General features: G+C 41.9%; 1 protein-coding gene across 1 annotated transcript; it reads left to right on the top strand.

The window, feature by feature from the left end:
- The first annotated feature begins 2861 nt into the window (after positions 1-2861).
- coro1b (coronin, actin binding protein, 1B) lies at positions 2862-14055 on the top strand. The gene is made up of 12 exons (XM_083936631.1): positions 2862-3012; positions 3123-3273; positions 4825-5030; positions 5292-5414; positions 7714-7843; positions 9614-9795; positions 9937-10056; positions 11276-11380; positions 11486-11631; positions 11882-11939; positions 12097-12435; positions 12510-14055. The coding sequence occupies exons 3-12, from the start codon at positions 4827-4829 to the stop codon at positions 12630-12632; spliced, it is 1530 nt and encodes a 509-aa protein (XP_083792757.1). The 5' UTR covers positions 2862-3012; positions 3123-3273; positions 4825-4826; the 3' UTR covers positions 12633-14055.
- Positions 14056-15429: the final 1374 nt, after the last annotated feature.

The following is a 15429-nucleotide window of genomic DNA, read 5'->3' as shown; positions in this document are numbered from 1 at the left end:
ATTAGATTGCCTTTGCTACACATATCTCCACCGGACTGTTAAGTAAAGAACATCGAAATAGACATTATTTATTAACGGTTTAACGTTTACGTACGTATATGCATCCACTTAACTCATAGGTAACAGCTGCTTTAGTGCACCGTTATTTGTATCCTTAAAATGTGTTTTATTTTGAAGGAAACAATCGGAAACCAACTTGAAAGTATTCTTCTAACCTGACACATTCAGTTGATTCTTTAGTACTAAGTTAGCTAACGTTGGCTACATAAAATAGATTTACATAAAATTACATTTAAACTAAAGTAAAACATTTAGTAACATTGCGTATTCACTACATATGGTGGTGCATGTTGGGGATATGTTGATGTGGCTTGTAGGCTACTTTACAATGCAATTATTTTATTTTTTTTAAACTCAGTTTACAAACCGAAAAACTTTTTTTTTTTTCCATGTCTTTTCACCCCAGGTCTATTAAAATAGAGAATGGCTCCACTAGATGAGGAACAAGGTGCGCAAACAAAAATGCGACTCCGGTGGGACTCGAACCCACAACCTTTGAATGCCATCGCTTTAAAGCCTAGAAGTCCAATGCGCTATCCATTGCGCCACGGAGCCACCTGTTGCATAGGCTGAACCATGTCGTATTTGAAGTAGTCTACGGGTCAAACACAGTATGTCGGTGTTGTGGTGTTGTGTTTGTAGTAGTGTTTGACTTATATGTGTGACCGTATGTAAACACCGTCATTAGGGTCTGAATTCTGACTTAGGGACTTCACAACGCCGCTTCATTTCGACACAAATAATGAACCTGCTTTGTGGCACGTTGAACACTGGGTGGCGCCAAAGGGCCACGTACGGTTGACGGACGTGGCTCAGGAGCGTTTTAAGCCACAAGGTCGACGGATCGATCCCCAGTTCCATTGAAACCATAATATGCAAACGTAACTTTCCAATGCCAGTATTGCGATATGAATTACGATGGATCAATGGACACCATTTATCTCTAACAGCAACTCATCTCTCATCTCTTCTCATCTTCAACTGCTTATCCGGGGTCGGGTTGCGGGGGCAGCAGCTTTAGCAGCGGATCCCAAACTTTCCTTTCCCGGGCCACATTAACCAGCTGTAACTGGGGGATCCCGATGCGTTCCCAGGCCAGTGTGGAGATATAATCTCTCCACCTAGTCCTGGGTTTCCCCCGAGGCCACCTCCCAGCTGGACGTGCCTGGAACACCTGGAACGCCTAGGGGGCATCCTTACTAGATGCCCGAACCACCTCAACTGGCTCCTTTCAACGCAAAGGAGCAGCAGCTCTACTCCGAGTTCCTCACGGATGGCTGAACTTCTCACCCTATCTCTAAGGAAGACTCCAGCCACCCTCCTGAGAAAACCCATTTCGGCCGGTAGTACCCTATCAATGCATATAATTTACAGCTGGTCTCGAATCAGCATCCAAGAACAATTTGACCAGTTCACTCATAGCCGAGTCATGAAACGCGGTTTCGAGACCGGACTCATGCACTAACGCGGGTAAAAAAATGTCCTCATATTATCCCTATCCTGCTTTATCCCTGAGAGTCATCTGAAGCCTGAGGGTTTGCTTTTGCTCCAGCCTCTTTGTAAACGGGTCAAACGTTTACTTAAGTCGCTATTTGATATGTATTACTGTTACTTTAATCAATTAATAAAATTGAATTTGTACATTCAACCAGTCGATATTTCATCCCCCAGGACTGTTTTATATGGGCTAAACTTAAGTCTCATTAAACAAATAAATGTATACATAAATAGAGGAATACGTAAATGCATAAATAAACAGGAATAGGCCTGTGAATGTTTTCATTTGTCCAGGTCATCGTTATCTCCAAAGCGATTTCAGTCAAAAACAACTGGACTTTGTCTAGGAAGACGTTTCACCTCTCATCCAAGAGGCTTCATCAGTTCATGTACGCATCCGACCTGGCTGGGTCTGGTCCAAATGTCCGGTGTGGAGATCCAGGTATTTAACCTCTCACAAGGCCGATGATGTCACTGGAACCCTTTGGGCTCCAAGTGCCAACAACAGTCGTTGGTGGGAAGCAGTAAATGCAAAAATAAATACAGAAATGCAGAAATAACTAAATAAAATTATAAATAAACGCATGAATGAATTAATAAATGCATGAATACATTCATAAATATTTTAAAAATACATAGACTAATGAATAAATGCAGAAAGATTAACTGCCATAACATATAAGTCATATTCACATGACTATAGATATTATTATAGTTACTGTAAGTGTGTCTGTCTCTGTCTTTGTCTCTCTCTGTCCATCTGTGCGTCTTTTCTCTCTTTCTCTCTCCTTTTCTTCCTCCCCAACCGGTGCAGACAGATGTCCGTCCTCCACAGAGCTGGGTCTGGCTGACGTTCCTGTCTGTTAAAGGGAAGGTTTTCGTTGCCACCGTACTCTACGGGGGAATTGTTGGGTCTATGTTTATCATAGAGTGTGGTCTTTACCTAGTTTGTAAAGTGTCCTGAGATAACATCCGTTATGATTTGGCACTAAAAATAAAATTGAAATAAATTCTTCACATTTATTTCTACATTTTTGTCCACCTACATTTATTTCTTTCTTATTTTCTGTGTCCATGTTAATGAGGTAGGAGGTCCCATTTATTCACGCATTTATGTATTCATTCATTTCTGTATTTAAACATGCAACTCTGCCGTTACTTATCTGAAGTCATGTTTAGCCCTCCACAGTTCTCGCATGCGCGCACACATCCGGATCCTAGTGGACGGATGCTGTTCATCTTGACTCCCGTGTGTCTTTGATCCTGCCATGAGCGGAAGTGTCTGGGATCCTGCTCAATCCCAAACCAGGCGTTTGTACCGGGAGACGGGGCGAACACCGTCTGCCCTGTATTTCCTCCCCACCGCATCACCATCACCATCGGCTCGGCTCTACTCAGCGTCGCGGTGCGCGCATTTAATGTAGCTATCGATCGGTGCGGGACATGCGCCATCAGGTTAGATTCACTCCACCAGACGCGCGCAATTAGGCCGGCCAACATGAGAATAGCTGAACGTTTGCTAATAATACGATTGTGATCATTCTAATGGACGTATTTTGATATAGGTCTACGCAATCGACGTGAACGCCCGCCTGGACACAGGAGAGGATTAAGTTACTGCTGCGGGCGGCGGATTATTTTATTGGCCTCCTCCTCCTCACGCCCTGGTCCTTTTTTTGTGATCCTTTTTCCAATTAGGCAAAGGTCGAAAGCCAGGTATGCTATGATTGTGCTATAACCATGTCCTTTTCCTTGAAATGTCTCATTCAGGAATTACCCACGCATTGCTGCACGTCCTTTGTTGCCCATGCATGTAGTTACTCTTCGCCAAAAGCCACATTTCCTCGCATTGCGCGCAGACAACAATAGAACCACACATTGCTTTAATAATGGGACATACCGATCTGATATTTTGTAACAATATAGCTGGAATAAAACAACCTTCATAACACTATTAAGTCATCTGAATGCCGATGGAAGCGTTAGTGTTGGGCTGCATGGAGGTGGAGCAGTTTTATCCTCACAAGCTGCAGGGAAACAATAGAGAGGACGGCCTGTACCTTTTAAAAAAATACAATTTGCTTTGACAATAGTGAAACATTAGATAGACAGAGTTACTGATCCCCTGCCTCAGCAGCTCAGACTGCCCAGCCCCCTTCCCCCTCACTGCCACAGCATGTTTTGCTTTCAGGCGGATCATGCCCTTTTGTCCACTGAAGCCTGACTGTACTTTTCAGGACAGACTCCCAGTCTGAAAGAATTTGCCTGCTGTTTATACAACCACCCCCTTTTCTCCCTCTCTCGCTGACAGCCAAAGATGTTGGGGATTTTGCAGAATAAACCGTAGAATATCTGCATGTTCAATGATTTGAAGTAGCTGCACGCAAGTGAAGGAACCCATAACAAAGTTAATTGGTTCTACTTTTTATGAATGGTAATGACTGAAGCCTCATTTTGCATGTGTGTATAGTTAGTTTTTGTTTCCTTTTCAAACATTTAGCCCATCCAACATGGGAGCACAAAACACGGCTGTTTGTCACCAAAGGCATGTAGATCATAAAGTTACGCTTCTACAATATTTAAAGAAACATCAGTTTTAATGTGAGTAACGCTAAATACTTTCAAATAACACACGTTCATGTGTAAAATCCAAGCAGAAGTAAGAGAAAAAACGCTTGAATATAAAAGTTAAGGGCTTTTTTATGTGAATAGTCAACTTGGTCTTTGTGCATCACACATGTTTAGGCAATAATGTATTCTTTTGTCTTGTCTTTTGTTAGGTATGAAAGCTAACTAATGTACTGTTGTGGATGTGTGCGGCGGCTCAACATATTTTAGACACCTACAAAATGACATGTTAAAAAAATATCAAGTGTATGCTGTAATAGTAGTTCCCCTGCTTTACCTTGCCATCGGACAGCCCTGGTTAAGTTTCTGCGGGGGAACTGAAGTATTAAATTATCAAACCAATGTATTACGAAGTCATCCGTAGGTCATGCGTTTAATTTGGCAGCTAACTTCTCAGAGCCCTGGTTGACATCATGAAATTGCTTGTTTTGTTCAACCAGCAGTGTAAAGAATATATTGTCCAATAGTTTAATATAAAACATAGAGAAACAGTGTTTTTTTTCACAATTAAGAAGCTGGGAACAGAGAATGTCTTTCAAGCACTTGTGGTTGATAATTGACTACTTTGCTCTCTTGTTTTCTCTCTTAACTGTCATCGTCTGAATGTACCACTTGTCGTGTTTTGTTTCTTCTCCACAGACATGTCTTTCCGTCGAGGTGTTGTCAGGCAGAGCAAGTTCCGCCACGTCTTCGCCCAGGCGTGGAAAACTGAGCACTGCATTGACGACGTCAGAGTGTCCCGCGTGACGTGTGACACCCCCCTCTGTGCTGTCAACCCTAAATTCATCGCTGTTATCATCGAAGCCGGCGGAGGAGGGGCCTTCCTCGTTGTTCCGATCACTAAGGTCCAACCCCACCTCTGCATTACATTCGGCATCAAATAAACAGTGGATCGATATTTTTTAAAAGCCTCAAGACTGTTTCCCATCTTAGACTCTGCTACTAAAAGCAATATGTCAGCAAATCTTTCAGGCTTTGATCCTTGTCTGGCAAATGCATTTGCAGCACAAGACAAATAGTGGACAAAGGTTTTCCTGTAACATGTTAAAGTTTATTTTGCCAGCTGTCACAGTGTCATGATCTTAACTTATAGTTTTCACCCGCAGAGCGGCAGAATCGATCAGTCCTGTCCCACAGTCTGCGGCCATGCGGCACCGGTGCTGGACATCCAGTGGTCTCCTCATGACGACAACATCATTGCAAGTGCCTCAGAGGACTGCACAGTAAAGGTAGGTCAACGCCGTCAAGGCTTGTCACGCTTGTGCGGTGATGGGTTTGTGACCCTTTTACAGTTGGTGTCAGTAGGAGATTTGGGGGTGACGGTAGGCCGTGACTTGTGAGCAGCTCGATTCAGAAAACTGACAGATGGTCTGCGCTCAAAGAGAAAGTCGCAATTACAAATCAGCACCACGGAAACCACCGCAGATCTATCACTATAGTTAAGTTACTGATATTTCAGAGCCATGGTCGGGGCCATAGACTCTAACTTACATAAACCTCAGTCAATTAAAGGGTTAATGAGTCATGCAGACTCAACTAATGTTCAACTAAACAACCCCCTCTGCTGCTGTATTCTCTGCAACTAGAGGAGGAAGAGGAGAGGTGGTAGGTTAACAAGGCTCATGCATTTGAGTCATTTGAGGTGCTCGTGTTTTAGTGTCCTGTGATGTAAATGCAGGGACAAATGCAACTCTCAAAATCTGGCAAGTATTTATCATTATTATATGCTATACATGCTTAAAACAGTGTGAAATCACCAAAAAATACAAAAACATACTTGAAATTTCATCAGGGTTCATTTATAAACATCTTTAAATGTACATGAAATAAACTTTTGAGATAACAAAAATCAAACTGAACCTCTTTTACATCTTCTCAAACAGTTGTGTTTGCCTTGATCTTTCAGGGACCATGTTACTGGTTGTTATATTTGTCCATGTCGAGGTGGGTTTTTTTTAGCTGCTATGGAAGAATATTAAATTGCCTTTGCTACACATATCTCTTCCGGACTGTTAAGTAAAGAACATCGAAATAGACATTATTTACTAACGGTTTAACGTTTACGTACGTATATGCATCCACTTAACTCGTAGGTAACAGCTGCTTGAGTGCACCGTTATTTGTATCCTTAAAATGTGTTTTATTTTGAAGGAAACAATCAGAAACCAACTTGAAGGTATTCTTCTAACCTGACACATTCAGTTGATTCTTTAGTACTAAGTTAGCTAACGTTGGCTACATAAAATAGATTTAAACTAAAGTAAGATATTTAGTAACATCACGTATTCACTACATATGGTAGTGCATGTTGAGGATATGTTGATGTGATGTGTTTTTTTTTAAACTCAGTTTACAAACCGAAAACTGATTTGTTTTTTCCATGGCTCCTCACCCCAGGTCTATTAAAATAGAGAATGGCTCCACTAGATGAGGAACAAGGTGCGCGAACAAAAATGCGACTCCGGTGGGACTCGAACCCACAACCTTTGAATGCCATCGCTTTATAGCCTAGAAGTCCAATGCGCTATCCAACATAGATCATGTGTTTAATTTGGCAGCTAACTTCTCAGAGCCCTGGTTGACATCATGAAATTGCTTGTTTTGTTCAACCAGCAGTGTAAAGAATATATTGTCCAATAGTTTAATATCAAACATAGAGAAACAGCATTTTTCTCACATTTGAGAAGCTGGAAACAGAGAATGTCTTTCAAGCACTTGTGTTGATAATTGACTACTTTGCTCTCTTGTTTTCTCTCTTAACTGTCATCCTCTGAACTTACATAAACCTCAGTCAATTAAAGGGTTAATGAGTCATGCAGACTCCACTAATGTTCAACTAAACAACCCCCTCTGCTGCTGCGTTCTCTGCAACTAGAGGAGGAAGAGGAGGAGGAGTTGCTCGTGTTAGGAGCTCACCTGATAGAGCGTGTTCCCCATATACTGAGGCTGAGCCCTCGCCACAGCGGCCAGGGTTAGATGCTGACCTGCGGCCCTTTGCAACATGTGACCGCTCCCTTTTCCCCCCATTTCCTGTCGTACTAAAAACATAAAGACATTGAAGGGTGAAAAAATTATCTTAAAAAAGTCTGTTAGGGAAATATGAAGCTACAGCTCTGAGAAGGTTAGCTTAGCTTAGAATAGAAAACAGGAAGTGGGGGCGGGTAACTAGCCTGGCCCTGTCCACGCACCTGTAAAGCTCACTAATTAACATATTATACACATTATATCTTTGTTTAATTTCTACAGAAAATGAAGTGTAAAAATGAAAATTTGTGGTTTTACAAGGGGGTTATTTTTTTTCTTGACTAGTCAGGCTAACTGTTTCCCTCTGGCACCAGTCTTAATGCTAAGCTAAGCTAACTGTATGCCTTTTTATATTACTCAGAATCAGAATTATTCTCTATTTAATTAAGATTTGTATGTTCCTTGCTGTGCAAACTTGCTATGCATAGTAAACATAAGTAGCTCTTGTACACCTGAATGGATCACATTCACAAATAAACATGTGCTGTGTCTGGTGGATTGAAGGTGTGGCAGATCCCAGACGGGGGCCTGACGAGCCCAATGACTGAGGCCATTGTGACCCTCGAAGGACACAGTAAAAGAGTGGGAATCCTGGCTTGGCACCCAACGGCCTTCAATATCCTCTTGACTGCAGGTAAGGTCATTCATCACATTCTAGTGCCGCCTTAATTGGTTGCAAAAAACTGCTTGGATTGTCTGAAATATGACTAGATTAGACACTCGGCTCTTTTACCCGTGCACTCGAGCAGCTGTTTCATTGTGCAACAAGACCATTTTGAGAAGTGTGTACTGGCACTCCAATCCATTTCCATGTTCCCTTTTTTAACAAATATGTACAATAACAATGACAAACATGGCTGCCAGCTATACCTATGTTATGTGCTAAACACTTGGCATCATCAGGAGAAGAGTGACCCATCCGTTTGTAAGTAGTGAGAGTTGAAGAACAGCTCTTATCTTACTGTGTTGGTGTTCAGTGACGGACAGTTCAAATACTACTGCATTATACAAGCAAGGAATTGGATCCCCCCCACCCCCCCCGGAAATTCATAGCATGTAATGCAAGTCTAAAGGAGAAGGTGGTAAACCTGAGAAATAATTACACTGCTATAAAGCTGCTAGATGTTGTTTCTCTGCTAAAATACGTCCTACGTTTACGTTCACAAGCAGAGAAAGTAGACTTTGATGTGCGACACGTTGACCTCAACCCACGGCTGCTGTCTTCTGTTACTGCAAGCTCTGATCGCTCCCTATATTTTGAGTAGCCACAGAGACAGACTGTTCAGCCATTTAGATGTGTATTTAAAATTAGGCAAATAGTGGCGTCAGTGTGAGGGAGTCCATTCAAACTCAAATGTAAATGTCTGTCCTTGGATTTTCTCGACAACCTTTCATCCGATCGGCTTCACACTTGGCGGGTGTATTGCTCAGTACCCAAAGAAGTGCAGTGCCGAGTGCATTCTCTTGAGCTCTACGAAACGTGTTTATTAGTAGTGTGTTACGTGCACACTGTGTAGTGTATTGAGAGGGGGCCCCTGTTAACTGTTGCACCACCCAACGGCATGCTGCTCGCTCTGCGTTTCTCGCTACAGTACATTCAAGAACAGATGAAGAGAGAGGCAGCAGATGTTAAATTGTAGTAAATTCAAAAGTCTCAAGCATCAGCGAAGTAACTTTCGGGACGCTTTTGTTCTCGTAAAAAAGCCTGGTTCCAAATCCGTAGCTAGCTGTTAGCAAATGACAGGTATACGCCAGCATTGCTGGGGCAGCAGCTCTTGAGAAAGCTTTGATTGACCGTGTTGGAAACAAATGGAAATAACCCCGACATCACATTTTTATTCACATATTACAATTCTCAGATGCTCGAATGTACACGACATCACACTTTTCCAACTGAGCTCTGTCCCCTTCAAATCAGTGGCACAAACACAGAAATATCCCCATAAAAATATTTGTTTTGTCAGAAAACATCGCGTTAAGTGCTGATTTAGAAAATAGGTTTTTCAGGGCCTTTAACATTAGTCTCATCCTTACAGTTAAGCAGTCCCATCTTGCCCCCCTCCTAGATCTCTATACTCAGGATTCAAATCCCTGTGAATACTACTCCACATTTGTAAAGGTTGTACCTTCTGCCTCTGTCTGCTGCCTCTCAAATCAATCAGACAACTTCTCTTTTATTCTCAGAAACCTACATTGGCTTCCTGTTTTCCGAACTGTACTTGCTGCTCAATTTCAAACCCTCATACAAACCTCTTAATGGATTTGCTCCACAGATCAGACATGCTCTAAATGTATAAACTCATCGCATCTCTCAGATCACAAGGCACCAATCACCTTTTATGTTCCTGTGTTTAGCGTTCATGCACTTAATGAGCTGATGGGTGTCATGTCTTCTTCTCTCTAGGCTGCGATAATGTGATTTGTGTGTGGAACGTGGGCACAGGGGAGCTTGTGTACCAGCTGAGTGATGCCCACCCAGACCTTATCTACAGTGTCAGCTGGAACAAAGACGGCAGTGCTGTCTGTACCGTCTGCAAGGACAAGGCTTTGCGTGTCATCGACCCGAGACGGGGCACTGTCCTCAAGGTTATTTCACTTTTTTGAGAAGATGCAAACAAAAGAAGACACTACATCATGCATGTGCACCTCCTGACAGTAACGTAGTCCTATAGTTTCTTTCTTCATGGCTACGCCTCCACATTTACCAGTCTCTTACTGTTCTCCCAGGTGAAAGAGAAGGTTCATGATGGGACCAGACCAATGAGAGCCGTGTTCCTCTCAGATGGGAAGATCCTGACCACAGGCTTCAGCCGTATGAGTGAGAGACAGCTGGCTCTGTGGGATACAGTAAGTCTTACATTCACATTCAGTGATTAGGCATGACACAGTTGACGTGGTGGATGGACGTATAGTAAGTTCATCCTTGTTTATCCAAGTTAACATGAGGCTTCAGCAGTCTGAGTTAGTCAGGGTCGTGATGACACAACCGCAGTATGCTATGTACAGGTATAAAGTGCCGCTACAGTAATTCCCCAGCTTTTTGGAGGGGGGCTTAAAGAGACAAGCGCTAAACTGGAGTGTGAATACAGGTATATTCAGGCCAAGCCCCAACCACAGCGTTTTCCTGGTCGATCCAATACCAAAGTGTCAAGAATCGCAGTTTGTCGTGTGGCCACTAGGGGCAGGTTTCATAATAGAGCATTTTCTCATTGACCCCCATGTTTAATAGGCCGTTTTCACAGCATAATTAAACCTATTTAAGGCCTGGTACAAAAACAGTCTGTATGTTTAGGTTATATCTCTATGACAACCCTGAGGGGAGTGAATTTTTTTTGTACAAGGCTAGTTTTTATTTTATTGGAGGTTTAAGTTTGAATAATTAGGGGCGCGGCCACTTGAGTGACAGTTAGGCGCTGGCTCTCACTTCTCCTCGGAGGTATACGTCAGCCAGACGGATGGATCTCTTTATCGTGAGAGGAAATCATCGTGGCGACTCCCGTAGGCGAGGACGATTGGATCAAGTTGAGAGAACGGACCGCGACGTAGAGACTACATCCATTTTTTATACAGTCTATGATTCAGAAAGACAGTATGAGAAAAATAATGTTTTCTTTTTTGTTTTTTGTTTTTCATTGAAGCATGTAAACATGTTCTAGTAGAAACTCAAAATACAAGTATGAACCTGAAAATTAGCAAAATATCGGACCTTTAAAGGGATATTTCAGGTATTTTGAAGTGGGGTTATATGAAGAAATTATCAACAGTCAGTGTATTAAGTTCAGGCGATGATGGTCGGCACGCCCCCAGTTTGGAGAAGCAGCCACCTAAAAGAAGACTTGCCTCAAGTGCTCGCTATATTTAGAATACTGTATTTTCACCACTTTACATTTTGTCAACCGTAGAACTTCTGTATTCCTACATATAAGCACAGCAGTTGATTTTTGGTGGGGAAAGGACTGTCTGATAGCAAGGGTAAGTGGTTAAGTGGTGGAGAATATTCTAAATATAGCGTGCACTTACACGGATATAGAGTTCTTATGTGACCCTTTTCTTTTTCTTTTTACAGAAGGATCTCTCTGAGCCAATGGCAGTACAGGAGATGGATACAAGTAATGGGGTTCTCTTACCATTTTATGACCCTGACACGAACATGGTCTACCTGTGTGGAAAGGTATGACATCAGGTTTATGTAAAGAACACGTTTGTTCAGATGGTAAAATGAATGGCATTCATCAATGGTTCAGTCGTCTTACTTAGATTCTCTTCTGGCTTTCAGGGGGACTGCACCATCCGGTATTTTGAGGTGACGGACGAATCCCCTTATGTTCACTTCCTCAGCTTATACAGCAGCAAGGAGCCTCAAAAGGGTGCAGGCTTTCTTAGTAAAAGAGGTGTTGATGTCAACAAGTGTGAAATTGCAAGGTAAATATGTTTGCTCATGTTTCCTGCCATGCCAGATTTAATATAGAGTAGGTCTAGACCACACTCTGATTCACAGAGACCCAACATTTTACCACATGAGTTGAAGAAGTGAACATTGGCTACGAAACTGTTCGACAGACCTTAGAGACATGTTTTTTGTGTTGTTTTGTTCATGGGGTTTGTGTACATTCAGAAAAATGTAGACTTATCCTCCTTTAAACAAGATGACTAATTTCCTGCTCTTCTGTAGGTTCTACAAACTGCATGAAAGGAAAGTGGAACCCATTTCTATGACCGTGCCACGAAAGGTAAGCCATGCACAGCCTTTAAAAAAGTAAATCCAATTTCAAGATGACCAAATTATATTTGGAAGTATTTTAAAACAAAAGTTGAAAGTCTTCTGCATGCCCAGGAACTCTCCATAAGTTTATAATTAACTTTTCTGTTTCCATCTTGCCTCCCCAGTCAGATCTGTTTCAGGGAGACCTTTACCCGGACACAGCTGGCTCGGAGCCGGCTCTTCTCGCTGATGAATGGATCGCTGGGCAGGATGCACCGCCCCTGTTGGTTTCTCTAAGTGGTGGGTACTCGGCTCATCCATCCAAGCACAGGGACACCCTCAGAAGCAAACCGAAGCTCGTCTCGCAGGACTCTGGGGCCGGGGCCGCCCAGCCTTCAGCAGGCAACGCAGCAACTCCCACATCCATATCTAGCTCTGCCACCAAGGAGACGGAAGAAGAGGCACCACAGCCACGAGTAGCCGCAAGGGAGACGGATGGAAATACAGAGAGGCCGAAGAGAGAGGTGAGTGGACAGATTCACGTTTTTTTAATGCGCAAAGTTGTCGTCTGACTCGTTCCCTGTCCCTCTTCTTTCAGGACGAGTTGTTGAATGAGTTGTTAGCAGAAATGAAGGCCCTGCGTGCAGTCGTCCTTGCTCAGAGCCAGAGAATCGAGCTGCTGGAGAGGCAGCTGGCTCGGATTGAGGACGGGGATGTATGAGCAAAGCGGAGAAGCACTACATTCTGAAGGCATACTAAATCCACAGACCATAGCCTTACTAGAATCAACAGTACCTAAAGCCGTGCGTGTGGAAGAATGTAGTGTAGGCTAGCGACTGACTGTGACCTGCAGTGGCTTCCATCCAGGTCAACTATTATGATGAAAACAAGAGAAAGATTTGTTTCTGTGATTGTTTTTCACACTGTGACTGAGAACGGGGTGTCATCTGCGTAGAGTGATTTCTGGCAGTGAGATAACATTTTGTTTTTCATATGAAGGAGTATTGTAGCAGCTAATTGGTGGTGCGTATAGTGCAGGTTTGAGCTTTGCAAATGCCCCACGCTAAGTTTGAAGGGCTTTGAAGGTGTTACAATGGCACCATTGCCTCAAGTCAGTGCACAAAGTAGTGCTAAAAAGCATTATATTAATGAAGGTTGACATGCGATAACAAAGCAATTAAGTACCTCCAATATGATTTTCTTCTCTAAAGCACTCACAGATGTAACCATTAGGGCTATTTAATCAGGTAGTTAAAGCTGCTAAACTGTGATGTCATATCAGACCCCCCACTTGTTAATTCATTGTGTGACTTGTGCTTTGTTTTACTGCTTCATTATAGGACGCCTCGTGTAAGGTTAACGGTAGGATAATCTGGTACACAAATCATGACCTTGACAGTGAGAATTATGTGACTGATAGCCGATAAAGAGCGTAGTTGAATATTTATGTGTATCGTAATTCTGTGTAGTCTTTGCAGTCAATGAAAAAGGTAACACTTGTGATTTTGTACCTCATGTTATCAGGAGACGGCTGCGGCTTTCTGAAGTTTTCTTTAATAACACAAGGCAAGATATTTGTCCACGTTATCTTATAAGATATAGAAGGACGCTGAAATACTTGCCTCTTTTTCTTTCTTTTGATGTGTGGAAAGGCTGCAGTATCTGGGCCCCCTGAAAAACCAGGATTAGAGCTGTAAACTAAAATGAGAGGTGTTCAGTGGCCTGAGTTGTGCTACATATACAGTCCATAAAAAATAGAACCTAACACCAGTTAAGCAGTCTTACTAAAACAGACTGAATTTATTCAAAATAGCACTTCAGAAAAGTGTTTGCAGCCATGATAAAGAGGAGGTTACAGTGAAGTGGGAAACATTTCTTAAGTGTGCTATAGCATTCATTTTGATGTTTAAAGATGGGAAAATCTTTTTACTTTTTTTTATTTTCATTTTGTGTTTCTCGACCTTTACACTTTTCTGTTATCTCTCCATCAGTCCATCGTGTAACAATGGTACGTTCCACATTAACCGTATCCCTTTATTACTTAGGTGGCTTATATTTCTTTATGCACTGACCTCTGAACACTAACTGTAAATCCAGTAGCAGGTTAAATGAGACTACATTGTGAAAACTCAATAAACATTCATTCCTCCTTTGTATTAATGGTATGGCTTTTTATTTACCCTAAGACATATTTTTGGTATTTGCTATAATTAGTAGGTCAAGTTATGTTTGGATAGTTTACATATTGACTCTGATGACTATGGCCAGTTAAAGGTCCCATATGATGCTAATTTTCAGGTTCAGACTTGTAGGTTGGTTTCTGCTAGAACATGTTAACAGCTCTATTTAATGTTAAAGAAACACATTATTATTCTCATTATGTCTGTCTAAATATACCTGTATTCACCCTCTGTCTGAAACGCGCCTGTGTCTTTAAGACCCCCTCCTGAGAAAAGACCAGTCTGCTCTGATTGGTCAGCATTTCACCACATCTCTCGGTGTCATTGCAGCCGGGAAATTACTGTAACAGCTCTTTCTACACACAAATGCTTATATTTATAGTATGGTATAGTATAGTTGTGACATCACAACTGTACAGAAGTCCTGACGGCTTGTTTTAAAGCCACAGTTTCTCAATATGGGCTGTGTGCATTTCTCTGTGGATTGAGCATTTTCATACTTTCACAGTGTTTATATAGCACCTCAACCTGCTTTATAATCATAAAATACATGGACATCTCCCTTTTACCAACATTTTAAAGAGGATGAGGTGAAAAGTAAACGAGAAAGGGCACCCTTAACCTCTTTAAGGGAGGAAAAAAATCAGATAAATAAAGATGCTTTAACGATTTCTGTCATCAAAACTGTGAAATATTTCAAACTGTCATCATTGCACACCAGACACCCAAGTGTAAGATGACTGTAGGGGCTGTGGCTACCAGAGAGAAAACAGGATGTGGCCAACTTGTTTTACATTAAGAAGCTGTGAGCAGCTTTTAAACCTAATGTGTTCTTCTGCTATAGGTTGAAATCTGTAATGTATAATAATCTTATTATTTTTGCACAAATCAAATATTTATCTGGATCACGGTTTGCTTTTTGGCTCGTCTTGGGCTCATTTTGTCTCAGTTCAATGTCAAAAATACAACTCCCACTCTAAAAACTGAGTTAAATTTGGATGGTAAGATTTGATACAAACCCTGGCAACATGTTCACCTCAGCTGCCCTTTTTTGAGGTGAGGTGTTCTCGACAACCCACTCACATAATAGCTTATACAAGGTCAAAATGTGTCACAGGAAATGAATATACTGTATAGTGTACATTTCCTGTCAGTGAATTCTACTCAGTAAAGCGTATGAATGTTCTTAAAATGCACTTTATATACTGTATATTGCATTATCCGTCCTGCACATGTGCTGCAAAGTGAAAGTAGCACAAGTCAAGTTTGCAGGGAAAATAATCAAATGTGTACGTCTTCCTCTTTCCATAAATAATTGCACATTTTCCACCACGCCCT

The sequence above is a fragment of the Echiichthys vipera genome, assembly GCF_963691815.1.
Source record: "Echiichthys vipera genome assembly, chromosome: 22".
Lineage (NCBI taxonomy): Eukaryota > Metazoa > Chordata > Actinopteri > Perciformes > Trachinidae > Echiichthys > Echiichthys vipera.
Note: the sequence above shows the minus strand (reverse complement) of the source record. Positions and strands in the feature narration are given on the sequence as shown.